At 45.1% G+C, this 26329-nt stretch overlaps 1 protein-coding gene across 2 annotated transcripts in view; it reads left to right on the top strand.

Annotated features, from left to right (window-relative positions):
• LOC138963262 (CTP synthase 1-like) overlaps positions 1-26329 on the top strand; it is a 37124-nt gene that overhangs the window by 2767 nt on the left and 8028 nt on the right. Inside the window, exons 3-13 of one of the 2 annotated variants that reach the window (XM_070335327.1) lie at positions 398-568; positions 931-1031; positions 9863-9979; positions 10577-10621; positions 12219-12302; positions 13077-13157; positions 13556-13737; positions 21562-21694; positions 23530-23618; positions 24439-24533; positions 25085-25191. In XM_070335327.1, coding sequence (XP_070191428.1) covers positions 398-568; positions 931-1031; positions 9863-9979; positions 10577-10621; positions 12219-12302; positions 13077-13157; positions 13556-13737; positions 21562-21694; positions 23530-23618; positions 24439-24533; positions 25085-25191 — 1205 coding nt within the window. The remainder of the gene's footprint in view (positions 1-397; positions 569-930; positions 1032-9862; positions 9980-10576; positions 10622-12218; positions 12303-13076; positions 13158-13555; positions 13738-21561; positions 21695-23529; positions 23619-24438; positions 24534-25084; positions 25192-26329) is intronic. The other variant, XM_070335328.1, reaches the window with a different exon arrangement.

Below are 26329 nucleotides of genomic sequence, written 5' to 3'. Positions count from 1 at the left end.
GTTTTGGATCCAAAACCTCAAAAATTGAGATAAGAGGTTTGTGAATTACAGCAACGAAAAGCTGATTTTTGTGTGGATCCAGCTACAGGGGAACCCCCTTTTAACAACCTTAAACAATCTGAGAAAATCAGGTCTTTAAATGGAGGGAGTCTTAAAATGGAGGTAATTTTACAGAGGCTGTGAACAGAAAATCTAAAAAAACAAAAACAAGGTCTTTAAAAGGAGGAAGTCAAATTGGGAGGTCACAAAGGGAGGTCACAAAGGGGGTTCCATGGTATGTGTGATACTGACATGGACGTAGATTGCTGTAATGAGCTGACATTTGTTTAACCCAGCTATTAGACTAGTAACAGTAACGTTTGTTTCTTGAGTCGGTGAAAGTCAAAATGTTTTCCAGGTGAAGTGTTTGTTCTGGATGATGGCGGGGAAGTGGACCTTGACTTGGGTAATTACGAGAGGTTTCTTGACGTGACCCTGCACCGTGACAACAACATCACCACAGGCAAGATCTACCAGTCCGTCATCAACCGTGAACGTCAAGGGGACTACCTGGGCAAGACAGTGCAAGGTACAGGGCTTGGTTTTTTTCTTTTTAACGAATTGTAACAGAAACAGGGAGACTGCTAACTTTTGAAAATCAAAAATCAAAAAAGAAGAAAGTTTAAGTTATTGGACCTTTAATTCAGCACAAGAGCACATTGACTTAATTTTGTTTAATTAAATAGGAATGTTTCGTTCTGTCCTGAGTTCCAATAATTTAACTTGTCTTACTTTCTTGTGTTTGTGTTATCCCTCCCTTAACTCTTGTTTTGTTGTTATCCTTCCCTTAACTCTTGAGTCTTCGCCAGCATCTTTCAACTGTAATTGTAAATGTTTTCCAACATTACTTTTAAAATAAGTGCACCTGTAGGCAAGACATTTTTCTTTCAGTGGTACCTCACATCACTGACGCTATACAAGAGTGGGTGACCAAAGTAGCCATGATTCCTGTCGATGGTGACGAAAAGATTCCAGATGTCTGCATCATAGAGGTGAGTAAAAACTCTTGGGTCCTTGTACTGATCCACAGTTGGAAAATGAACACTAATGACAACACTAATGAAGACTAATGAAGACTAATTTTGCTGTCAGATGCTGAGTACAGTAGACCCGCCATTTTAAGACCTTACTGTTTCAGATTTTCAGATTATATTCTCTGTAAATTTACCCCCAGTTTAAGACGCTCTCTGGGGGCGGGGATGTAGCTCAGTCGGTAGCGCGCTGGATTTGTATCCAGTTGGCCGCTGTCAGCGTGAGTTCGTCCCCACGTTCGGCGAGAGATTTATTTCTCAAGTCAACTTTGTGTGCAGACTCTCCTCGGTGTCCGAACACCCCCGTGTGTACACGCAAGCACAAGACCAAGTGCGCACGAAAAAGATCCTGTAATCCATGTCAGAGTTCGGTGGGTTATAGAAACACGAAAATACCCAGCATGCTTCCTCCGAAAACGGCGTATGGCTGCTTAAATGGCGGGGTAGAAAACGGTCATACACGTAAAATTCCACTCGTGCAAAAAACACGAGTGTACGTGGGAGTTTCAGCCCACGAACGCAGAAGAAGAAGAAGACGCTCTCTAACTTCTATTTTGAAGGCCTGGTTTTAGACTTTAGGAGGTTCCACTGTACATGGGTGGTGTTGATTTTCATTATAAAAAAACTTGATCAATTTTGTTTTCCACAATCCAGAGAGGAATGAGATCACGTGAGAACCAACGCAGGATATATTCATTGACTGCATGGTTGTTGTTGTGAGAAGACGTGTAGTGCACTTTCCTTTTCTTTCTTTTCTCTTGACTGGTACTCAGGTGACAGCTTATTGTGTTTACTGTTTGATTTATGTGTGTGCTAAGGTTCTTTTCTTCTTCTTCAGCATTTGATGCTAAGGTTCTTTTGAAAGGATTCTGTTTAGTATTTATTTATCAGAAGTTTGTCAAGCCTTGTGGTGTTGGATTTTCGTGTGTTTGAGAATGATCAAATTTTTTAACCTGTTTTTTGTTTTTGTGGATTGTATTTAATTAGCAAAGATCTGGGGAAGGCCTGTGCAACTTCAGAATTTTTGAGAATCAAAATACTTTGGCTATCCAGAACTCAAGCAGACTGTTGAGTTCCTGAAGTCGTAGAGAAGCTGTTCAAATTATTCTCTTGTGCTAAACAGACACTTGTGTTTTGAAAACAACACGCACACACAAACTAGCAAGATTTTACATTTTGTTCTCTACAGTGGAAACTCATTTTCTCACATGATTTCTTCATAGAGTCAGTAAACACACCTACATTATCAGACTACTTCTCCGTTAAGACCAACATTTCTTAGATTTGGGAGGTCTTACACAGAGGTACTACTTAATGTATGTGTTGTTTGGTGTGTGTTACTTAATGTATGTGTTTGGTGTGTTACTTAATGTATGTGTTTTTTGGTGTGTGTTACTTAATGTATGTGTTTGGTGTGTGTTACTTAATGTATGTGTTTGGTGTGTTACTTAATGTATGTGTTTGGTGTGTGTTACTTAATGTATGTGTTGTTTGGTGTGTGTTACTTAATGTATGTGTTGTTTGTTGTGTGTTACTTAATGTATGTGTTGTTTGTTGTGTGTTACTTAATGTATGTGTTGTTTGTTGTGTGTTACTTAATGTGTTTGTTGTGTGTTACTTAATGTATGTGTTGTTTGTTGTGTGTTACTTAATGTATGTGTTGTTTGGTGTGTGTTACTTAATGTATGTGTTGTTTGGTGTGTGTTACTTAATGTATGTGTTGTTTGGTGTGTGTTACTTAATTAAATTACATATTCCTACTCCGAATCACATGTAGCAGTTGACTCAGTCTAAAGTGCTAGGTCTGAAAAGGCTACCCGTCTAAGGGGAGCAACCCCAACTAAAAAAGTGTAAACGTAGCTATGGTAATGACGACGCACCCAGGGAGTTACCTCCCCTCCTGCGTACTACGTCACTACTGCTACTGACCACGTGACCCCTATCATTCGACACTTCAGCTTTCTAGGGAGCAGGTCGTGAATTTTTTGGCTCTAGTGGAAGTTCGCTGTTTGGTGTTTGCTTAGACACCCACCGGCACCCACACCCGTCTCTTCACCCGCTGCACTGGTAGTTGGTGAGCTCGTTCCTTTACTTGTTTCGAACGTATAATTTTCAGTTGCTACTTGAAATTTTCGGCCACGTGTTGGTCACGTATTTTGTGGTAGCCATTTTGAAATTTTTGTCGCCATTTTGTTGTCAGCATGTCTGACGGAGACAAAAAGCGCGGCAAGGCTGATGTGAAAGGGAAAATTAAACCTAAGTCTTCCACTTCTGTCCCTAAGCCTATTTTGGTTGTTGTTTCCGACGCGGCTAACAATGCTGTTATGACGGTCCCTATTTCTGCCCCGAACGACCAGCCGGTTGCGGGGCAGTCTAATCAACCTACGCGTACCGTTGTTTCTCGCTCGTCTTCTCTGCCTCTTGCAGACTCGACGTCGCTGGTTTCATCGTTGCTTTCTTCGCTGGTTCCCGAGCTTCGCACGTTGGTGAGAGAGGAGATGGTGCGTTCTCAGCCTTCGACTTCCGTTGTCCCGTCGATGGCTTCCTTTCCGCTTCCGGCTGTGACGCTGTCCTTGACCGAGGCGGTTGCTTCTGTGCCTTCTACCGCTGTGGTTGGCGACGCAAGTAAGTTGGGCTGGTCCGTAGGTCCTCGTGAGGCCGCTGGACGCTCCCTGCTGGGAAGCAGCCCTTTTCGGCGGGTTCACGACCCGCAAACCCCTGTTCGTTCTCACTTTGGCTTCACGGAAGACCATCGTGTCGATGAGCAATGGCGGCATTTGGTTCAGGCTTCGACGCTTCCGGCACTCGCCGGAAGCGTAGGTCCTCCGACGTACGCACCCGCTGGGGTCGTTTCCGGAGTCGACCAGCCGGTTCCGTCTGCTGCGCTTCCGGCACTCGCCGGAAGCATAGGTCCCCCGATGTACGCACCCTCTGGGGTCGTTTCCGGGGTTGACCGGACGTGGCCCTCTGGGCATTCGGCCTTCCGGCCGCCGTCCACAGTGTCTGCGCTTCCGCTTTTCGCGGTCGCGTCTGATACTTTTCCGGCTCAGACCGGATCTGCTGCTTCTTCCGCTTCCGCTTCCTCTCGGATGGCGGTCGCGGGGGGGCATCACCAGCCCTTTGGGCAGGTGTCTCAGCCCTGGCCGGGGCAGTCAGCGCTTCCGTCTTCGGTTGTTGCTTCGACTGCGGTTCCGGTTCCGGCGGCTGTGGGCATGCCGTCCTCTTACTCTTTCCCTAGTCAGGGCATGAGTTCGGATGGTGTTGGGGTGGACGGGTTTCCGGTTTCCGGTTACGGTGTTCACCGCCCTTCTACCAGCAACGTGGACTTCGGTCCTTCGCCGGATGTTTCGGATATTCAGTCCGTCGCCAGCGAAGCTGCACGTGTTGGTTATCCGGAGAGACTCAAAGTGGCTCTTGAGGCCGCTGCTGAGGTCACTTCGAGATATTTCGCGGAAGGGGCTTCGGTCTCTTCGGCTGCCGCTTCGACGGCACCGTCCGCGATGGCTGATTTTCGCTCTGGGAAGGAGGATGACTCATACTTCCGGTTTTTGGAGTCTCCATCCATAGCTTTTCAGCTTTCTCAGGTTTTGGCCAAGCCATCTCCTTCCGGAAGCGGAATTCCTTCACTTCCGGTTCCGCTGCTCGTGCCTCACGGCTCAGTTCCGGAGCTGGCTCAGCAGTGGATGGCTTCGCCTTCTCAGGCTTCTGCATTTGCTCTGTCGTCTCACAGGCGGTTGGTCTTGCAGAAGTCTCCTAGGAACTTGTTGGATGCGTTCGCTCTCCCGCGTTCATCTTTGACAGTTCCTCCGGAGATGCTTGCCTTGTTGGCCAAGCCTATCAAGAAGGATGACGGCGTGCTCTTTTCTGAGAACACGCTGATTGCTTCTGAAGAGGCAGGGCGTCAGCAGCTGGAGCTTGCCTCCATTGCTGAGACTCTCATTCGGGCCCTCTCTCGTGCCCTCACTGATTCGCTGAATCCGTTCTCTCTCAGCGAGGATCAGGATGCGGATGACGTCTCCACTTTGTTGGCCGCTCTTGCGAGGGTCAATGAAGAACAGATGAGACTTTCTGCTGTGCACTATGCACACTCTGTTATGTGTCGTCGGGATCTCTTCCTGTCACACTCTCAGTTTTCGGATCAGGCGACCAAGGACACTTTGCGTGCCTCACCGGTCTTGGAGGGTTCCCTCTTTGGGCATCTCGTTTTTGATGCCCGAAGACAGGAAATTCAGGCTAACAGGGACCAGCAGTTCTCTGACTTTTCCCTGCACAGCCTTAAGCAGTCCAAGCAGTCTCAGCCTTCTCAGCCGAAGCAGGCTAAGGTTGCTGGCCCTCCCAAACCGGCAGACAAGGGTCGTGGACGTTCCTCTTCTCGGGGCTCGAGAAGACGACCGTCTTCCGGCAGGGGGAGAGGCGGCTCTGGAAGCAAGCCTCACCCCCAATGAAGTGCTCCCGATCTCCCCCCCACCCCGCCCTCCACTCTGGTGATGGCGGGGGGCCCTTCCAGGGCACTTTCCCATTGGCTCGTGTCTATACAGAGTCAATGGATCGCGGGGGTCGTGAGGTCGGGCTTCCGTCTTCTCTGGAAAGATGGCAAGGCTCCTCTGGTCAGGCGTCCGCCGGCGTTCAGGCCTCCCTCCTCGCAGGAAGCCATTTCCGTCCTTCGGTCGGAAATAGACTCCCTGGTGCAGAAGGGCGCAGTGGAGAAAGTCCTCGACCACAGTTCCCCTGGGTTTTACGGACGGCTTTTCGCCGTCCCCAAAGCCTCAGGGGCATGGCGTCCCGTCTTGGACCTGTCGTTCCTCAATACCTTTTTGAGGGAGATAAGGTTCAAGATGGAGACGCCAGCGTCTGTCAGGGACTCTCTCCGCCCGGGAGATTGGGCGACTTCCATCGACCTGACGGATGCATACTTCCATATTCTTATGCATCCAGCCGACCGGAAATGGCTTCGTTTCCGGTGGGCAAGTCAGGTCTACCAGTTTCGCGCCCTTCCTTTTGGCCTGTCTCTCGCCCCTTGGGTCTTCACCATGGTCGTGAGACAGGTCTGCGCGCTGGTGAGGTCGCGGGGTGTCCGGCTACGTGCCTACCTGGACGATTGGCTCATCCTGAGTCAGAGTCAGGCGGGGTGCGAGCAGGATACCCAATCGGTTCTTCGGGAGGCCAACATGTTTGGCTTCTCGATCAACCGATCAAAGTCGGAGCTGACACCGTGTCAGACGTTCACCTACTTGGGAATGTCTTTCGACACGGTGGCTTGGACTGTTCAGCCCTCTCAGAAGAGGGTGGACAAGCTCCAGGCGTGCATACGCTCCACTTTGCCTCTCCCGAGGGCCTCCCTGCGGACTTTGGCCTCCATCTTAGGGCAGATGGAGTCCATGGCTCTCCTGGTCCCCTTGGGGAGGGTCCACAAACGTCCCTTTCAGCTAGCGCTGAAGCCGTTCGTGGACTCTCCCACGGTGGATTGGAATGCCCTCATCCCTCTCCAGGGATGGTTCCAATCCGCTACCCTTCCGTGGCTGGACACGGAGTGGGTGTGCAGGGGCGTGCCGATAGCCCTTCCTGCCCCAGACTTGGACCTGTTCACGGACGCGTCCTTGGTGGGGTGGGGGGCTCACACAGACCAGCTGACTGCGTCAGGTCTGTGGTCGGCAGATCAGAGGATGCAGCACATCAACTTGCTGGAGCTAGAAGCCGTGGCTCTAGCTCTGGACAAGTTCCGGCCCTCCCTTCAGGCCAAGCATGTTCGTCTGTTTACAGACAACACGACAGTGGCAGCTTACATCAACAAGCAGGGAGGGTCGCGGTCTCCGTCGCTTTCGGCCAGGGCCTGCGAGATCCTGATTTGGTGTTCAGAGCATCAAATCAGGCTTTCAGCCAGGTACCTGCCCGGAAGCTTGAACACTCTGGCGGACGCGCTCAGCCGCTCCGACAGAGTGCTTCAAACAGAGTGGACCATCACTCACGGAGCTCTGGATCGTCTCTGGTCTCTTGTGCAGAAACCTCAGGTGGACCTTTTTGCCACCAGGTTCTCGAAGAGACTACCAGTGTTCGTCTCACCATTCCCGGATCCCGAGGCGTGGGAGACGAACGCGATGGACATTTCCTGGTCAGGCCTGGAGGCTTACGCGTTCCCGCCATTCCAGTTGCTCACGCGAGTTCTCAGGAAGGCGGAGCAGGAGGGCCCGTCCCTCCTGCTGATCGCTCCTCTTTGGCCGTCTCAGCCGTGGTTCCCGGACCTGCTGAGACTCGCCCAGGGCCCTCCCATTCCTCTCGCTCTCACGCGAGGAGAACTGGTACAGCCTCACACCGGCAGCCTCCACGCAGAGCCTCAGATGCTGAATCTTCACGCGTGGAGGTTGTGCGGTCTTCTCTTAGGCGCAAAGGGGCATCAGATCTGACCATGGACCTGGTAGGACGCTCGCACAGAGCATCTACCTCGTCCGTTTATGAGTCACATTGGAGGGCCTGGGTTACCTGGTGTCACAAGCATCGACTGGATGCTACGGCGCCCCGCACGATGCACGTGGCGAACCATCTTGCTTTCATGTCCTCTCAGGGAGCTTCTGCTGCCTCGTTGAAAGTAAGAAGATCGGCCATCTCGGCGACCCTACGCCAGATAGGTCGCTCTATAGATGTTAGTGGCGTGATCGCTGGAGTCATCAAGGGCGCTTCCCTTTCTGACGTCAAGTCTCGTACGCCCGTTCCTAAGTGGGATCTCTTATTGGTCATGGAGTTTCTGCGTTCAGCGGATTTTGAACCTCTCAGAGATGCCAGTTTTGCGAATCTTACACGCAAGTCCCTTTTCCTTTTGCTGCTAGCATCGGCACGAAGGGGCAGTGAGATCCACGCTCTTTCCGGTAATTCGGACGACATTTCCTTTGAATCAGATGGGTCCGTTACTTTGCGGTTTCGACCTGAGTTTCTTGCGAAAAACCAGGCTCCCGAGCGAGCTTCTCCTTTGGTTCATGTCAGGCCGTTGTCCACTATTCTGGCTCCGAATGATCCAGACTTAGTAAATTGCCCTGTTAGAGCCCTTCACATCTACCTTGCCCGCGCTCAGTCTCTTAGATCCGCAGCTCAAAAGCTTTTGTTTATTTCTCTCAATACGGAGAGACATAAGGATATTACTAAGACGACTCTGGCCCGGTGGGTGTCGGCGCTCATTAAGCATGCTTACGAATGGAGCCGCCGCAATGAAGGGGGGACACAGCCTGTCCTTCCTCTGGAATCAGCTCGGGCTCACGAGACGCGAGCTTGGGCTTCCTCCTTGGCCGTGTTACGATCAAGAAGACTGGAGGAGGTGCTACACACCGCATACTGGCGTTCCGAGGATGTCTTCATGAATTTTTACCTGCGTGACATCTCGGCTCTTCGCCAGGATGGATCTAGAGCTTTGCCTGCCATGGTGGCAGGGGGTCAGCTCTTGACAAGGATTTGAGAGTGAGTTTGAACTTTTTCTTTCCCACCGCCTTGTTGTTTCAATCTGCTACATGTGATTCGGAGTAGGAATATGTAATTTAATCGAAAATTTTATTGTAAATTTTCATTTAATAAATATACCTACCCGAATCACATATCGTAGTCCCTCCCACCTACCCCGCTTATGATTTGGAGATTTTATTCTTCGAGTCGAATGATAGGGGTCACGTGGTCAGTAGCAGTAGTGACGTAGTACGCAGGAGGGGAGGTAACTCCCTGGGTGCGTCGTCATTACCATAGCTACGTTTACACTTTTTTAGTTGGGGTTGCTCCCCTTAGACGGGTAGCCTTTTCAGACCTAGCACTTTAGACTGAGTCAACTGCTACATGTGATTCGGGTAGGTATATTTATTAAATGAAAATTTACAATAAAATTTTCGATTTAATGTATGTGTTGTTTGGTGTGTGTTACTTAATGTATGTGTTGTTTGTTGTGTGTTACTTAATGTATGTGTTGTTTGTTGTGTGTTACTTAATGTATGTGTTGTTTGGTGTGTGTTACTTAATGTATGTGTTGTTTGGTGTGTGTTACTTAATGTATGTGTTGTTTGGTGTGTGTTACTTAATGTATGTGTTGTTTGGTGTGTGTTACTTAATGTATGTGTTGTTTGGTGTGTGTTACAGGGTTCGTACAGGTGCTTGAAATCCTTGAAAGTGCTTGAATTTAGACGGGTCAGTTTCAAGGCCTTGAAAGTGCTTACAAAATTGGCAAGATCCTTGAAAGTCCTTAAAAACTCTAATGCTGCAAACTGATCACACAACAACCACCCACACTAAACAATTGCAATGATTAATTATTTGATAACCTCAAAGAAAAAGTTGAACAGTAACCTACAGTCCCTTTTGAGTCTCGTCTGCTACGAATCTGTCGCCTTTGACAAAAAATGTTATCATTAGTTTTTGAACATCCAATGATTTAAATCTGCGTGCAGGAAGGGGGTATAATAACTAGCGAGTGTTTCATTGCGAGCTTTGAAGGTAAGAGGGTACTTGATTTTCTCTTCAGAAGGTCTTGAAAGTCCTTGAAAAGTCCTTGAATTATAGAACAAAAAAACTGTACGAACCCTGGTGTTAATGTATGTGTTGTTTGGTGTGTGTGTGTATATTATTTCTTTGTGTCAGACATTTAAACAAGAAGAGGACACAGCAGGAACCAGATTAGTTTTTTCATTATCAATATTTCGGCAGCGACAAACTGTCTTGTTCAGGATGGTATGATGAAAGTACGGAATGACGGCATGTGGTGTACAGTGTATTAGATATTATTTTTTGTGTTAGACTATTTGTCACCCTTTCTGTGTATTTTTCAGCTGGGTGGTGTGATCGGGGACATTGAAGGCATGCCTTTTGTTGAGGCCTTCAGGCAGTTCCAGTTCCGAGTGAAACGGGAAAACATCATCTGCGTCCACGTTAGTTTGATACCTCAGGTAAGTTGCCTCTCTCTATATGAGAAGGTTTGATGATGCGGATGGTATAAAAATTATGTAAGTTACCTCTCTAACAAGAAAATGAGAGGGTTTCAGGGTTGTTCTCAGGCCTTTGGGCGCAATGTCCTGGTGGATAAGACCCCGGCCTTCCAAGCAGTGGGTTATGTGTGGAGATTTTTCTCATCTCCCAGGTCAACTGATGTGCAAACCTGCTAGTGCCTTATCCCCTTTTGTGTGTACACGCAAGCACAAGACCAAGTGCGCACGGAAATGGTCCTGTAATTCATGTCACGAGTTCGGTGGGTTATAGAAACACGAAGATACCAAGCATGCATCCCCCGAAAGCGGCGTATTGCTGCCAAAATGGCGGAGTGAAGACGGTCGTACACGCAAGAGCTGTGGGAGTTTCAGCCCATGAACGAAGAAGTTCCCAGGCCCCGTTCTTCGGTCATTTGCGCTTACTTCTTGATCCAGGCCGGTCGAATGTCCGATGGTTTTAACAAGTAGGATGTCTTTTGACACAACAACGTTTTGTGACCACGACAATTGGACCGATATATGTTTTGGTCCAACTGACCTTTTGTACTCTGTGTTTAGATACAACACTGGGGCCCTTGGGTGAGCAGTGGCAAAACAAAATATGTAAGTCACCTCTGTGATAGGAAAACAGAGCTGCCAACGTTTTAAGAGCAATTGGTACACTATTACGCCAAGCTTAAGATTGCTACGCTTAAAAAGATAATGAGAAGCGTGCAACAGTTCCCCTTTTTTGTTTTGTGAGTCCTGGTACTCATTTCTGCTTCCCACTCCGTGTAGCTGTCATAAAACACTGAAAAGTGGCACTGCACATTCTTTATTGGGCCTTTTATGTTCACGCATTGCAATGAAACTTTACTAAGAATGTCTATTCTTGTGCAAGATGATATAAATGCGGATGTGGAATACATTTTTGAAAATGCCACACTCAAACATCAGTTGCTCCGCTGAAAATTCCCAAAAAATCTAACACTTGAGGCTTGGCAAGAGTTGGCAGGTCTGGGAAAATGCGAGTTCTTTGGTGAGAAATGGCAAAATGTTATATGTTCCCCCTGTAATCGGAAAATGAGAATGCTCTTCCAATGAGAAGGATGGCAAAAACTATTTCTAAGCTATCTCTGTTGCAGGAGAATAAATCGGTGCTTTGGTTATTTGTATTTTGACCAAGACATTTTACACAGATCGAGATAGTCATTGTTCTCCGAGACCCCGCTAGCGGTGATTTTACACAGATCAAGATAGTCATTGTTCTCCGAGACCCCGCTAGCGGTGATTTTACACAGATCGAGATAGTCATTGTTCTCCGAGACCCCGCTAGCGGTGATTTTACACAGATCAAGACAGTCATTGTTCTCCGAGACCCCGCTAGCGGTGATTTTACACAGATCAAGACAGTCTTTGTTCTCCAGGACTGCACTAGCATGGCATTGACGCTGTGTCAGCTTGACTGTACATAGGAGGAATTCCACAGGAGAATATTCATGGCATTGACGCTGTGTCAGCTTGACGGTACATAGGAGGAATTCCACAGGAGAATATTCATGGCATTGACGCTGTGTCAGCTTGACTGTACATAGGAGGAATTCCACAGGAGAATATTCATGGCATTGACGCTGTGTCAGCTTGACTGTACATAGGAGGAATTCCACAGGAGAATATTCATGGCATTGACGCTGTGTCAGCTTGACTGTACATAGGAGGAATTCCACAGGAGAATATTCATGGCATTGACGCTGTGTCAGCTTGACCGTACATAGGAGGAATTCCATAGGAGAATATTCATGGCATTGACGCTGTGTTATCTTGACGGTACATAGGAGGAATTCCACAGGAGAATATTCATGGCATTGACGCTGTGTTAGCTTCTTGTTTTGGAAAAAATTATCGCTTGTGTATTCAATGCTTCTTATTGTTTGAGATTTTAGGAGATAATTTTTGTGTAGCTCTTACTGACTTGCTGTCATCATTTGAGCTCTTACTTCCCTTTGTTGTTTGATGATTTCAGTATTGCAGGTCGTTTGTCAGGGTTGTTGCCAGTGATGTCAATTTGTGAGATAGTGGACATGGGTTTGTGAGATAGTGGATGTGGGTTTGTGAGATAGTGGACATGGGTTTGTGAGATAGTGGATGTGGGCTTGTGAGATAGTGGACATGGGTTAAGATGTTGTCTAGTATGCTTAAGAATCTGTTGCCTTTTTTGCAGCCCAAAACAACAGGAGAACAGAAAACAAAACCTACACAGCAAAGCGTACGGGAACTGAGAGGGCTGGGTATTTCTCCTGACATTGTGAGTTTTCTTCTATGCAACCTTACCCCATTCCATCTTGCATTTCCTTCTCTGCTATTCCTCTTCACAAGAACGCGGGCGAGAAAATACTTAAACCGCGGGTTAGGGGGAGTCCCATATTGGTTGGGACGAGAAAGAATTTACCCGATGCTCCCCAGCATGTCGTAAGAGGCGACTAACGGATTCTGTTTCTCCTTTTACCCTTGTTAAGTGTTTCTTGTATAGAATATAGTCAATGTTTGTAAAGATTTTGGTCAAGCAGTATGTAAGAAATCTTAAGTCCTTTGTACTGGAAACTTGCATTCTGCCAGTAAGGTAATATATTGTACTACGTTGCAAGCCCCTGGAGCAAATTTTTGATTAGTGCTTTTGTGAACAAGAAACAATTGACAAGTGGCTCTATCCCATCTCCCCCCCTTCCCCGTCGCGATATAACCTTGAACGGTTGAAAACGACGTTAAACACCAAATAAAGAAAGAAAAAATACTTAAACCGAATTCAAAACTGTTAAGTCCCGCTGCCGTCGCCACCCCCCTCACCCCAAGGGAAGTTGTAGTTCTTTGTATTGATGTGTGGTTTCTTTTTAACCATTGTTTATATCTATATTGTGAAATATCTTATATTTATCACAAAAGCTTTTCTGTTTCTGAAAACTAATGTGTTCCTTTCTGAAAATGGTTATGTTTTTTTCGTCCTAATTGGTATAATTTGTGTAGCAAAGAGTTGTCTGTCGTGTATTTCTTATCACTGAAAAATTACATCTTTTTGTTTCAGATTATATGTCGCAGTGTGACACCCCTTTTAGCAGAAGTGAAGGACAAGATCTCTCTTTTCTGCCATGTAGCACCTGAACAGGTACGTACTTTGTATTTGTCATTAATTTATACAGTTAAATCTAGGCGTGATCATAGGAATCCTACGAATTTTGATTATTCCTCCTTTTTTTTTTTTCACAGCCACTGTTCTGATGAACAATGTTCATGGTATCATTTCCACAAAAATATGCCTCACAGAAAAATTAAGAGGATGAAACAAATGTCAACCTTTTTATTGATGTATTTTGTGTTTTTAACCGCCTGACACTGCGAGGCAATTTTCCTTATTTTTTTAAGGACAGTAAAATCTTTGAGTTTTGAGCCTTTTATTCTAATCTTGCAGTTGCACATACACATGTCCATCACATATGCTCTCATTTGGGAAAGGGAAGTAACTTCTACACATTTTTAATTCTGTTTTGTGTGCGTTTGTTTCAGGTTTATTGTGTGCATGACGTGACCTCTATCTACCGTGTGCCGCTTCTGCTGGAGGGTCAGGGTGCCACAGACTTCTTCGTCGAACGCCTGCAGCTCAACCCCACCTGTTCCGGCGTTCAGCTCAACCGCCCCTGTTCCCGTTCGCGTCGACTCATGCAACGATGGAAGGAGTTGGCAGACAGGTCTGTTTGTGGCTGGGTACAGAGAGCCTTGGAAACCTTTTCCCCTCTCTCTCTCTTCTTTCCCATCCTCCTCTTTCTCTCTCCCTTCTCCCTCCCTCCCTTCTCCCTCCCTCCCTTCTCCCTCCCCCGCCCTCTCTCTCCCCCTCCCCCTACCTCTCTCTCCCTCCCCCTCTCTCTCTCCCTCCCCCTACCTCTCTCTCTCCCTCCCCCTACCTCTCTCTCTCCCTCCCCCTCCCTCTCTCTCTCCCCTCCCTCTCTCTCTCCCCTCTCTCTCTCTCTCCCTCTCTCTCCCCTCTCTCTCTCTCTCCCCTCTCTCTCTCTCTCTCTCTCCCTCCCCCGCCCTCTCTCCCTCCCCCGCCCTCTCTCTCTCCCTCCCCCTCCCTCTCTCTCTCCCTCCCTCCCCCTCCCTCTCTCTCTCCCCTCCCTCTCTCTCTCCCCTCCCTCTCTCTCCCTCCCTCTCTCTCTCTCCCTCCCTCTCTCTCCCTCCCCCGCCCTCTCTCTCTCCCTCCCCTTCCCTCTCTCTCCCTCCCCTCCCTCTCTCTCTCCCTCCCCCTCCCTCTCTCTCCCTCTCTCTCTCCCTCCCCCTCCCCCTCCCTCTCTCCCTCCCCCGCCCTCTCTCTCTCCCTCCCCCGCCCTCTCTCTCTCCCTCCCCCGCCCTCTCTCTCCCTCCCCTTCCCTCTCCCTCCCCCGCACTCTCTCTCTCTCCCTCTCTCTCTCCCCCGCTCTCCCTCCCCCGCCCTCTCTCTCTCCCCCTCTCTCTCTCCCTCCCCCTCTCTCTCTCTCCCTCCCCTTCTCTCTCTCTCTCTCTCCCTCCCCTTCTCTCTCTCTCTCTCTCCCTCTCTCTCCCTCTCCCGCCCTCTCTCTCTCCCCCACCCTCTCTCCCTCCCCCGCCCTCTCTCCCTCCCCCGCCCTCTCTCTCCCTCCCCCGCCCTCTCCCTCCCCCGCCCTCTCTCCCTCCCCCGCCCTCTCCCTCCCCCGCCCTCTCTCCCTCCCCCTCTCTCTCTCTCTCTCTCTCTCTCTCTCTCTCTCTCTCTCAGACCTGTTTACCCTTACGATTTTGGCGTAATTTATTACGATTTTCTGCAAAAAATACGCCATTCTGCTATCCGTGTCAAGACTACAATTTTCATAAATAAAAAAAAAGTTTAAAAAAAAACCAAACTTTTTTTGTTTTTTTATCAATTCACATGTTTGGCATTGTGTTTTTCAATGGCAAAATGGGGTGAAAAAGCACAGGACTGACCAGAGATTATGTCTGTCTTATGAGACGCTGGCCCGTCACGATATAACCTTGAACGGTTGAAAACGACGTTAAACACCAAAGAAAGAAAGAAAGAATGAGACGCTGGAGAGCCTTATTCTAGTGGTGAAGTCTCGCCCTCACTCATTCGGCAAGCGCAAGTACAGTAGAGAAGCGCTTGACACACTGAAAAAGGCCTACTACGAGCAAAAGAAAAAGAATCAGTGATGCATGTGCTTTTGATGTGATCTTTTTTGAAATTATGATGACTTCAAAAACTGACTGATGTGTTTTGTTTGTGAATGATGGATATATGTGCATGATTGCGTTTCGCAGACACAGTTGTCATGTGCGTTGTAATTGGCGACGAATGCTGGATGATTACTATTTTTGTGCCAGGATGACTTTTTGGGGCTGAGCATTACTCCAAAACACTTATGGGGGTAAACAGGTCTGCTCTCTCCCTCCCCCTCTCTCTCCCTCCCCCGCCTCTCTCTCTCTCCCTCCCCCTCTCTCTCCCTCCCCCTCTCTCTCCCTCCCTCTCTCTCTCCCTCCCCCCTCTCTCTCCCTCCCCCTCCCTCCCCCTCCCTCTCTCTCCCTCTCTCTCCTTCTCTCTTTCCCTCCCCCTCTCTCTCCCTCCCCCTCTCTCTCCCTCCCCCTCCCTCTCTCTCTCCCTCCCCCTCTCTCTCTCCCTCCCCCTCTCTCTCCCTCCCTCTCTCCCCCCCCTCTCTCCCTCCCCCTCTCTCTCTCTCTCTCTCTCTCTCTCTCTCTCTCTCTCTCTCTCTCTCTCTCTCTCTCTCTCTCTCTCTCTCTCTCTCTCTCTCTCTCTCTCTGATTTCAGTGAAGATTAGATGAAATCCCCCTACTCACCAATTCATGTTGCCATGGAAAAAGTTTGGCAGGCAGAACTTCTGATCCCTTTTCTGGTTGGATTTATTATCACTACAGATGTATGCTGTATGACTGGTAACCTTGGAGACGCTGTAGTTTTATTGGTGTCAACTCTTACCTGGAATGGCTGTGTCTTGGCCTTATTTATTGATTGTCTGTTGTGTCTGTGTCATAGCCTTATTTATTGATTGTCTGTGTCATAGCCTTATCTATTGATTGTCTGTTGTGTCTGTGTCATAGCCTTATTTATTGATTGTCTGTGTCATAGCCTTATCTATTGATTGTCTGTTGTGTCTGTGTCATAGCCTTATCTATTGATTGTCTGTGTCATAGCCTTATCTATTGATTGTCTGTTGTGTCTGTGTCATAGCCTTATCTATTGATTGTCTGTTGTGTCTGTGTCATAGCCTTATCTATTGATTGTCTGTTGTGTCTGTGTCATAGCCTTATTTATTGATTGTCTGTGTCATAGCCTTATCTATTGATTGTCTGTTGTGTCTGTGTCATAGCCTTATCTATTGATTGTCTGTTGTGTCTGTGTCATAGCCTTATTTATTGATTGTCTGTGTCATAGCCTTATCTATTGATAGTCTGTTGTGTCTGTGTCATAGCCTTATCTATTGATTGTCTGTTGTGTCTGTCATAGCCTTATTTATTGATTGTCTGTGTCATAGCCTTATCTATTGATTGTCTGTTGTGTCTGTGTCATAGCCTTATCTATTGATTGTCTGTTGTGTCTGTGTCATAGCCTTATTTATTGATTGTCTGTGTCATAGCCTTATCTATTGATTGTCTGTTGTGTCTGTGTCATAGCCTTATTTATTGATTGTCTGTGTCATAGCCTTATCTATTGATTGTCTGTTGTGTCTGTGTCATAGCCTTATTTATTGATTGTCTGTGTCATAGCCTTATCTATTGATTGTCTGTTGTGTCTGTGTCATAGCCTTATTTATTGATTGTCTGTTGTGTCTGTGTCATAGCCTTATTTATTGATTGTCTGTGTCATAGCCTTATCTATTGATTGTCTGTTGTGTCTGTGTCATAGCCTTATTTATTGATTGTCTGTGTCATAGCCTTATTTATTGATTGTCTGTTGTGTCTGTGTCATAGCCTTATTTATTGATTGTCTGTGTCATAGCCTTATCTATTGATTGTCTGTGTCATAGCCTTATCTATTGATTGTCTGTTGTGTCTGTGTCATAGCCTTATTTATTGATTGTCTGTTGTGTCTGTGTCATAGCCTTATCTATTGATTGTCTGTGTCATAGCCTTATCTATTGATTGTCTGTTGTGTCTGTGTCATAGCCTTATTTATTGATTGTCTGTGTCATAGCCTTATCTATTGATTGTCTGTTGTGTCTGTGTCATAGCCTTATTTATTGATTGTCTGTGTCATAGCCTTATCTATTGATTGTCTGTTGTGGCTGTGTCATAGCCTTATTTATTGATTGTCTGTTGTGTCTGTGTCATAGCCTTATCTATTGATTGTCTGTGTCATAGCCTTATCTATTGATTGTCTGTTGTGTCTGTGTCATAGCCTTATTTATTGATTGTCTGTGTCATAGCCTTATCTATTGATTGTCTGTTGTGTCTGTGTCATAGCCTTATTTATTGATTGTCTGTGTCATGGCCTTATTTATTGATTGTCTGTGTCATAGCCTTATTTATTGATTGTCTGTGTCATGGCCTTATTTATTGATTGTCTGTGTCATAGCCTTATTTATTGATTGTCTGTTGTGTCTGTGTCATAGCCTTATTTATTGATTGTCTGTGTCATAGCCTTATTTATTGATTGTCTGTGTCATAGCCTTATCTATTGATTGTCTGTTGTGTCTGTGTCATAGCCTTATTGATTGTCTGTGTCATAGCCTTATTTATTGATTGTCTGTGTCATAGCCTTATCTATTGATTGTCTGTTGTGTCTGTGTCATAGCCTTATCTATTGATTGTCTGTTGTGGCTGTGTCATAGCCTTATTTATTGATTGTCTGTGTCATAGCCTTATCTATTGATTGTCTGTTGTGTCTGTGTCATAGCCTTATTTATTGATTGTCTGTGTCATAGCCTTATCTATTGATTGTCTGTTGTGTCTGTGTCATAGCCTTATTTATTGATTGTCTGTGTCATAGCCTTATCTATTGATTGTCTGTTGTGTCTGTGTCATAGCCTTATTTATTGATTGTCTGTGTCATAGCCTTATCTATTGATTGTCTGTTGTGTCTGTGTCATAGCCTTATTTATTGATTGTCTGTGTCATAGCCTTATTTATTGATTGTCTGTGTCATAGCCTTATCTATTGATTGTCTGTTGTGTCTGTGTCATAGCCTTATTTATTGATTGTCTGTGTCATAGCCTTATTTATTGATTGTCTGTGTCATAGCCTTATCTATTGATTGTCTGTTGTGTCTGTGTCATAGCCTTATTTATTGATTGCAGGGATCGCGTTTACCGGTAATTTCCGGTATTTTACCGGTTAAGATTCGCCAATACCGGAAAAAAAAGTGGATGTCGGTCAGACGTACCGATTGTTATTTGGTTTGACCGGTAAAAAAAAAAGTAGTAATTACAAAAATCGTTTGTCAGTAGGAGAGAGAGAGAGAGAGAGAGAGAGAGAGAGAGAGAGAGAGAGAGAGAGAGAGAGAGAGAGAGAGAGAGAGAGAGAGAGAGAGAGAGAGAGAGAGAGAGAGAGAGAGAGAGAGAGAGAGAGAGAGAGAGAGAGAGAGAGAGAGAGAGAGAGAGAGAGAGAGAGAGAGAGAGAGAGAGAGAGAGAGAGAGAGAGAGAGAGAGAGAGAGAGAGAGAGAGAGAGAGAGAGAGAGAGAGAGAGAGAGAGAGAGAGAGAGAGAGAGAGAGAGAGAGAGAGAGAGAGAGAGAGAGAGAGAGAGAGAGAGAGAGATTTGGATGGCTTGTTGTGACAGCGCTACAATGTTGCGATTATGTCTCCATTGATGACACTTGATGTCAAGGTGTCAAACATGACGTCAAAAATCAGACATCATACTTTTCGCTCCATTTCTTTCGGTTCCCGGTCCATCGTAAAATCTTTCAGTTTATGTTATAAGGGACGGCGTCTAACTATAGCCGACATAGCATCATACCGGGAAATCACGTACTCACACCAGCTTAGATCTTTGTCTACATACAGTTGATTATTGTGAGGCGAGGCGAGTCGATTGCGATGAAGAAGCAACGATCTTTACTGTCTTTTCTACCCCCAAGAGGTGAGAAAAGGCCTTTGAATGAAGGAACTGAAAGTGAAAGTACTTCACGGCCTAGTACATCTGCAGAGCCCGAGTCTCAAGCGGCGGCAAAGAAACCAACATCGGCATCTTCCACTGTCAAACGATTTCAGGAAAAATGGTGCAAAGAGTTTCTGTGGTTGCGGACAGAGGGGGAGGGGGAGAACTTTCTCATGTTTTGTGAAGACTGCAAAAAAACACGTAAAAAAAATGGTTACACAAGAGGTTGTCGAAATTTTCAACATTCATCTCTCGAAGACCATTCAAAATCGCTAAGTCATAGAAATGCTGTTGGCTCTGCGCGTGAAAACTTTTTGACAACAAAGACTAGGCGAAAGTGAAACTGTAACAGTAAGTAACTAGTGAGTAAGTCTTCCAGTTGCGTGATTACTATTTGCTTTCCTATTTTATTTCGGAAGTCTCTCTCTCTCTCTCTCTCTCTCTCTCTCTCTCTCTCTCTCTCTCTCTCTCTCTCTCTCTCTCTCTCACAGCGGCTGCTGATGTGTCACTGTCAAGTTGTGCGACAGTTGCTTTGAGGGGGGGGGGGGGGGGGGGGGGGGAAACGTCCGCATATCACTGACATTGATTTAATGTATTGTAAGTCATTGTTTGTCTTTTACTGGTTGCCTTGGCAAGCTTACCGATTTTCGTGAGAGCCTTGTAGCCAGCTCATGACGTCATACCGGTTTGAAAAATACCTAGCGCGATCACTGGATTGTCTGTGTCATAGCCTTATTTATTGATTGTCTGTTGTGTCTGTGTCATAGCCTTATTTATTGATTGTCTGTGTCATAGCCTTATCTATTGATTGTCTGTTGTGTCTGTGTCATAGCCTTATTTATTGATTGTCTGTGTCATAGCCTTATCTATTGATTGTCTGTTGTGTCTGTGTCATAGCCTTATCTATTGATTGTCTGTGTCATAGCCTTATCTATTGATTGTCTGTTGTGTCTGTGTCATAGCCTTATTTATTGATTGTCTGTGTCATAGCCTTATCTATTGATTGTCTGTTGTGTCTGTGTCATAGCCTTATCTATTGATTGTCTGTGTCATAGCCTTATCTATTGATTGTCTGTTGTGTCTGTGTCATAGCCTTATTTATTGATTGTCTGTGTCATAGCCTTATCTATTGATTGTCTGTTGTGTCTGTGTCATAGCCTTATCTATTGATTGTCTGTTGTGTCTGTGTCATAGCCTTATCTATTGATTGTCTGTTGTGTCTGTGTCATAGCCTTATTTATTGATTGTCTGTGTCATAGCCTTATCTATTGATTGTCTGTTGTGTCTGTGTCATAGCCTTATCTATTGATTGTCTGTTGTGTCTGTGTCATAGCCTTATTTATTGATTGTCTGTGTCATAGCCTTATTTATTGATTGTCTGTTGTGTCTGTGTCATAGCCTTATTTATTGATTGTCTGTTGTGTCTGTGTCATAGCCTTATTTATTGATTGTCTGTGTCATAGCCTTATCTATTGATTGTCTGTTGTGTCTGTGTCATAGCCTTATCTATTGATTGTCTGTTGTGTCTGTGTCATAGCCTTATTTATTGATTGTCTGTGTCATAGCCTTATCTATTGATTGTCTGTTGTGTCTGTGTCATAGCCTTATTTATTGATTGTCTGTGTCATAGCCTTATCTATTGATTGTCTGTTGTGTCTGTGTCATAGCCTTATTTATTGATTGTCTGTGTCATAGCCTTATCTATTGATTGTCTGTTGTGTCTGTGTCATAGCCTTATTTATTGATTGTCTGTGTCATAGCCTTATCTATTGATTGTCTGTTGTGTCTGTGTCATAGCCTTATTTATTGATTGTCTGTGTCATAGCCTTATCTATTGATTGTCTGTTGTGTCTGTGTCATAGCCTTATTTATTGATTGTCTGTGTCATAGCCTTATTTATTGATTGTCTGTTGTGTCTGTGTCATAGCCTTATCTATTGATTGTCTGTGTCATAGCCTTATCTATTGATTGTCTGTTGTGTCTGTGTCATAGCCTTATTTATTGATTGTCTGTGTCATAGCCTTATCTATTGATTGTCTGTTGTGTCTGTGTCATAGCCTTATCTATTGATTGTCTGTTGTGTCTGTGTCATAGCCTTATCTATTGATTGTCTGTTGTGTCTGTGTCATAGCCTTATCTATTGATTGTCTGTTGTGTCTGTGTCATAGCCTTATTTATTGATTGTCTGTGTCATAGCCTTATTTATTGATTGTCTGTGTCATAGCCTTATTTATTGATTGTCTGTTGTCTATTATTTGTCCACTTTAAAGGCCATCAGGTCATTGTTCTTATTAATGTGTTTTGTCTTCTTTTTGGTCTGAAATGAAACATTCAATTTACTAACCATCCTTGTCTTTTTTAATTCTGGAACGTTAGCAGTTTACCCGTTTCAGATTTTTGTTGTTGTTGACTGTTACTTGGAATGGCAGTGTTGACATGGCTGATGACGTGTGACAGGTACGACCGGCTGCTGAAGGAGGTGACGATCGTGCTGGTGGGCAAGTACACCAAGTTGGAGGACGCCTACGCGTCGGTCATCAAGGCTCTCCAGCACGCCTCACTGGCCGTCAACCACCGACTGGACCTCAAGGTACGTTCTGGTCAAGGTCTTCCATAATTGACAAATAGATAATTTTTGGAAATAACTCCATTGGGTTTGTGTGGGTTTGTCACTTTGAGTAACGTTTTTTTTTGCAAAACCTCTGCCAAACATTGGAGGAGCCAATCGAAGAGTGCGAGTGAAACGCGTGGACGGGAACACGTGTTCAGACACTCCTGCGCTAGTGATTGGCCCCTTCAATGTTTGGCAGAGGTTTTGCAAGAAAAGGTCACTTTCCAACAACACATACATACCCAACAGAGGTTTTTTTCGAAATTCGTCTATTCTGAAATAATTTGTGTCGCGTTTGTATGTGTTGTGAAAGAGTGAATGCCCTTGCTTTTCACTCGGACAAACATTTGAGTGGCCAATCACCAACAAATGGTGTATTTGAAACATGTGGACAGGAACACATTTTGAAGTTATTTGTCAGAGGAAAAGCAAGGGCATTCACTCTTTCACAACCCATACAAACCCGACAGTTATTTCTGAACACTGTCTATTGAGCCCAAAGTTTGGCTTTGCAAAGTCTTTTTACTAACAAGAAGAGCAAACGCTCGATCGAGTCACTTTCGCAGTTCTGAATATTATATGAGGCATCAGATGGACAGGAAGAAATTGCTATTCACAACACAATGAGTCACGTTCACATAAAATTTGAGCCCGGTCACTTTTATAGTTTCCGAGAAAAGCCCAACGTTAAGTTGTGTGTTGCCGAACAGAAAAGGCTAGTTATCTCCCTTGTTTTTCTGATAACGTTCGTAAAAGGCTACAGATGTAAATACTTTGATGTAAAGAATAATCCTACAAAGTTTCAATCACATCCGATGAACTTTGTCAAAGATATAAAATGTCTAATTTTTCCTTTGACGCTGACCTGTGACCTTGAAAAAGGTCAAAGGTCAACGAAACCATCGTTAAAGTGTAGAGGTCATTGGAGGTCACGACTAAACAAAATATGAGCCCGATCGCTTTGATAGTTTCCGAGAAAAGTCCAACGTTAAGGTGGTGTCTACGGACGGCCGGCCGGACGGCCGGCCGGACGGCCGGCCGGACAGACTAACACTGACCGATTACATAGTCACTTTTTCTCAAGTGACTCAAAAATTATGTGGAAACATGCAACATTACTTTTTTGAGAAATTGTTTGTTTTTTTTTCACTTCGATGGCATACTGCAGCAACTCTGTGAATACTGACTTTGTTGATTGTGAGCTCTGTTCTTCTTACCGTACTGTAGTTATTTTCAGTAAATGATACTTGAGAACGATACAGAACACTCTTTGGGACGGTACTGGGTGGCCGAGTGGTAACGCACTTGCGCTCGGAATCGAGAGGTTGCGTGTTCGACCCTGGGTCAGGCCGCTATTTTCTCCCCCCTTTCCTAACCTAGGTGGTGGGTTCAAGTGCTAGTCTTTCGGATGAGACGAAAAACCGAGGTCCCTTCGTGTACACTACATTGGGGGTGCACGTTAAAGATCCCACGATTGACAAAAGGGTCTTTCCTGGCAAAATGGTATAGGCATAGCTAAAAATGTCCACCAAATACCCGTGTGACTTGGAATAATAGGCCGTGAAAAGTAGGATATGCGCCAAAATGGCTGCGATCTGCTGGCCGATGTGAATGCGTGATGTATTGTGTAAAAAATTCCATCTCACACGGCATAAATAAATCCCTGCGCCTTGAATATGTGCGCAATATAAATTGCATAAAAAAAAATTTTTTAAAATTTAAAAAAATCCCTGCGCTTAGAACTGTACCCACGGAAAACGCGCGATATAAGCCTAATATTGATTGATTGATTGATTTGTGTGTGTGTGATGCAGTATATAGAAGCAGCGGACCTGGAGCCGGCCAGACTTCACGATAATGCTCAGAAATACCACGAGGCTTGGAAGGAGCTGGTGGGAGCCAAGTAAGTGATCCTGGAGTAACATTTTCCATGTACACAGGCTTGAGAAGTCTCCTAAGATCCCTGATTTTTTTCAAGAAAACCAGCTGTCTTATTGAGAACATTTTCGAGAAGTGATCTTTTTGTAAATCAGAAATACACATATGAGCAGGCTTGAGATTTCTCTTAAGATCCCCGATTTTTTTTCTCGAGAAAAACAGTTTTCATATTGACAGAATCAGCAAGAAGTGATCTTTGTGTAAATCAAAATATTGATTCCTTTCGTCTCTCTCCATCTTGAAGTTGAAATCAAGGCATACTCGATAAGTATTCGTCTTTAGTTGCATGTCATTCCACCACAAAGACCATTAGGTGGACATGCTTGTGAAAGTTTCGTTTTATCTGAAATTAAACGTTCCATAATATAACCTTTTTTGAATTTGTTTAATTATTTTTGACAAGCAGTACATGTTCTAGTTGCCAGGAGACACCATCAATTGTCTTTAAAATTGTTTGGTTTTATTTTGAACCAGATTGATTCATCTGCTTGTGGGCATATTTGTAGAAACATGGGTATATGCCAGAAATCCGGATTCGATTATGGCCTTTTTTTTTCCTTTTTTTTTGGGTTTAATGGAGGTTCAGGATTCATGACGTTTTTCAGTCTCACCCATGTACTGAGCATTGGAAATGGAATACACTTGAAGTGTATTGTGTGTTTCAGTCCCACCCATGTACTGAGCATTGGAAATGGAATACACTTGAAGTGTATTGTGTGTTTCAGTCCCACCCATGTACTGAGCATTGGAAATGGAATAAACTTGAAGTGTATTGTGTGTTTCAGTGGCATCCTTGTGCCTGGTGGGTTTGGAAACCGCGGCATTGAAGGGAAGGTCCTGGCTGCTCAGTGGGCCCGCAGCAGAAACATCCCCTTCCTGGGTAAGTTTGTGTCTGTGTGGCGGTGAAGCTGTGTGTGTTTGTGTGCCTGTGTGTGTTTGTCTGCTTGTGTGTGTGTGTGTGTGCCTGTGTGTGTGTGTGTGTGTGCCTGTGTGTGTGTGCCTGTGTGTGTGTGTGTGCCTGTGTGTGTGTGTGTGCCTGTGTGTGTGTGTGTGCCTGCCTGTGTGTTTGTCTGCTTGTGTGTGTGAGTGCGCGTGTATAATTTCAGGGATAGATTCAAGTCGGTAGTGATCATGAAATCTGATAAAAATCTGTTTTGATGGCAGTTTGGTGACCTGATAAAAATCTGTTTTGATGGCACTTTGGTGACCTACATCATTCAGTCAGCATACGAATGACACTGACTAATTCTATACTTGAGTTCTAAAGGAACTTTAAACCAAACAATTTTTTTACCAATACCATTGCACAAGTTTAACAGCTTCCACTCGATATTAATACCTCGTTCCTGTGGTTAAGTATGTCAGAGATTTTCACGTTATTTCGGCGAATGGCAGCATCGATTTTAATATTTGTTTTTCCTCTGATGTCAGGTGTGTGCCTCGGCATGCAGTGCGCTGTGATCGAGTTTGCTAGAAACGTTCTCGACCACAAGGACGCCAACTCCACAGAGTTTGACAGTGAGACCAAGAACCCAGTGGTAAGCGTTGTGTTGTTTGTTTTTGTTGTTGTTCCTTTCAGTGTCCGAGTTGAAGAAAGGGAGATAATTTGTTTTATTGATTTCCTAGATATCAGAGATTTTGAGGAAAGGGGTGTAGAAGATCGATGCCTAAAGATCAGTTCTACGTATCTATTTGGCTTTTTCAGAATCAATAAGTATGCAGACCGGTTTACCAGTACGATTTGGGCGTATTTTGTACGCTAAATTATTATCGGTACGCAAATACGCGACACGCCTAAGAAAAAGTCTAGAATACGTTTTCCGGTGTTGGTGTGCTGATTACGGGATGGTACAACTGATACCGGTTTCGGTCGAAGGGAGATAAGCATGACAGCGAGTCTTCAGCTGTGGAAACCTTGTTCAGTTGTTGGCACGTGCGATCGTCTGGACAATCGTGGCAAAATGAAGCGGAAAAATGTGCCAGTTTCGGATGACTGTACCAAGTCTAAACAGCAGAAGCAGCAGATTTTCTTGGAGAAATATAAGAAAGAGCCAGGAATTGTGGAGTCTACTATGGGAAAAAGTCATGCACACTGCAAGTATTGTAAATCAGATTTCTCCGTTGCCCATGCTGGGAAATATGACTTCGAACGACACTGCAGTTCCAAAACTCACCTGGACAAGGTTGCTGCAAAGAAATCCGCTGAAAGCTGCCAAGGAATTATGAAGTTCATTCCCGCAAAGCAAATCCTGCCAGAAGAAAAGGCTATAGTCCGTGCTGAAGCAATGTTTTCTGAGATGATTGTAAAAATGAACTTGCCACTGTCAACCGCAGATGTTATTTCACGAACTTCCATCTTTTCATTATCAATCTGTTTGCGTTTGGAAGACACTGGTTATAATGCTATAAACTGACAGGTAAATAAAATTGTTTTATCCCTGTTGTATTGGAAGGAGTTAAATTCTGAAGGTGTTCACAAGACATGCTATTCTTACACAAACACGTTTGCACCCACGCGTACATTTTCCCTAGCCCATATGGCTTTGCCTGCAAAGTACACCAACTTTTTGAAAAATGCACTTAACTTTTTGGAAAAGTACTCTTGCCTCGGGTTTAGGGTAAACAGGTCTGGGTATGAAAGTATTTGCATTTGGTATGCTGTTTTATTATGGGATG

The sequence above is a fragment of the Littorina saxatilis genome, linkage group LG3 (genome assembly GCF_037325665.1).
Source record: "Littorina saxatilis isolate snail1 linkage group LG3, US_GU_Lsax_2.0, whole genome shotgun sequence".
NCBI lineage: Eukaryota > Metazoa > Mollusca > Gastropoda > Littorinimorpha > Littorinidae > Littorina > Littorina saxatilis.
The sequence above is the reverse complement of the archived record's forward strand: the minus strand, read 5'-3'. Positions and strand labels throughout refer to the sequence as shown.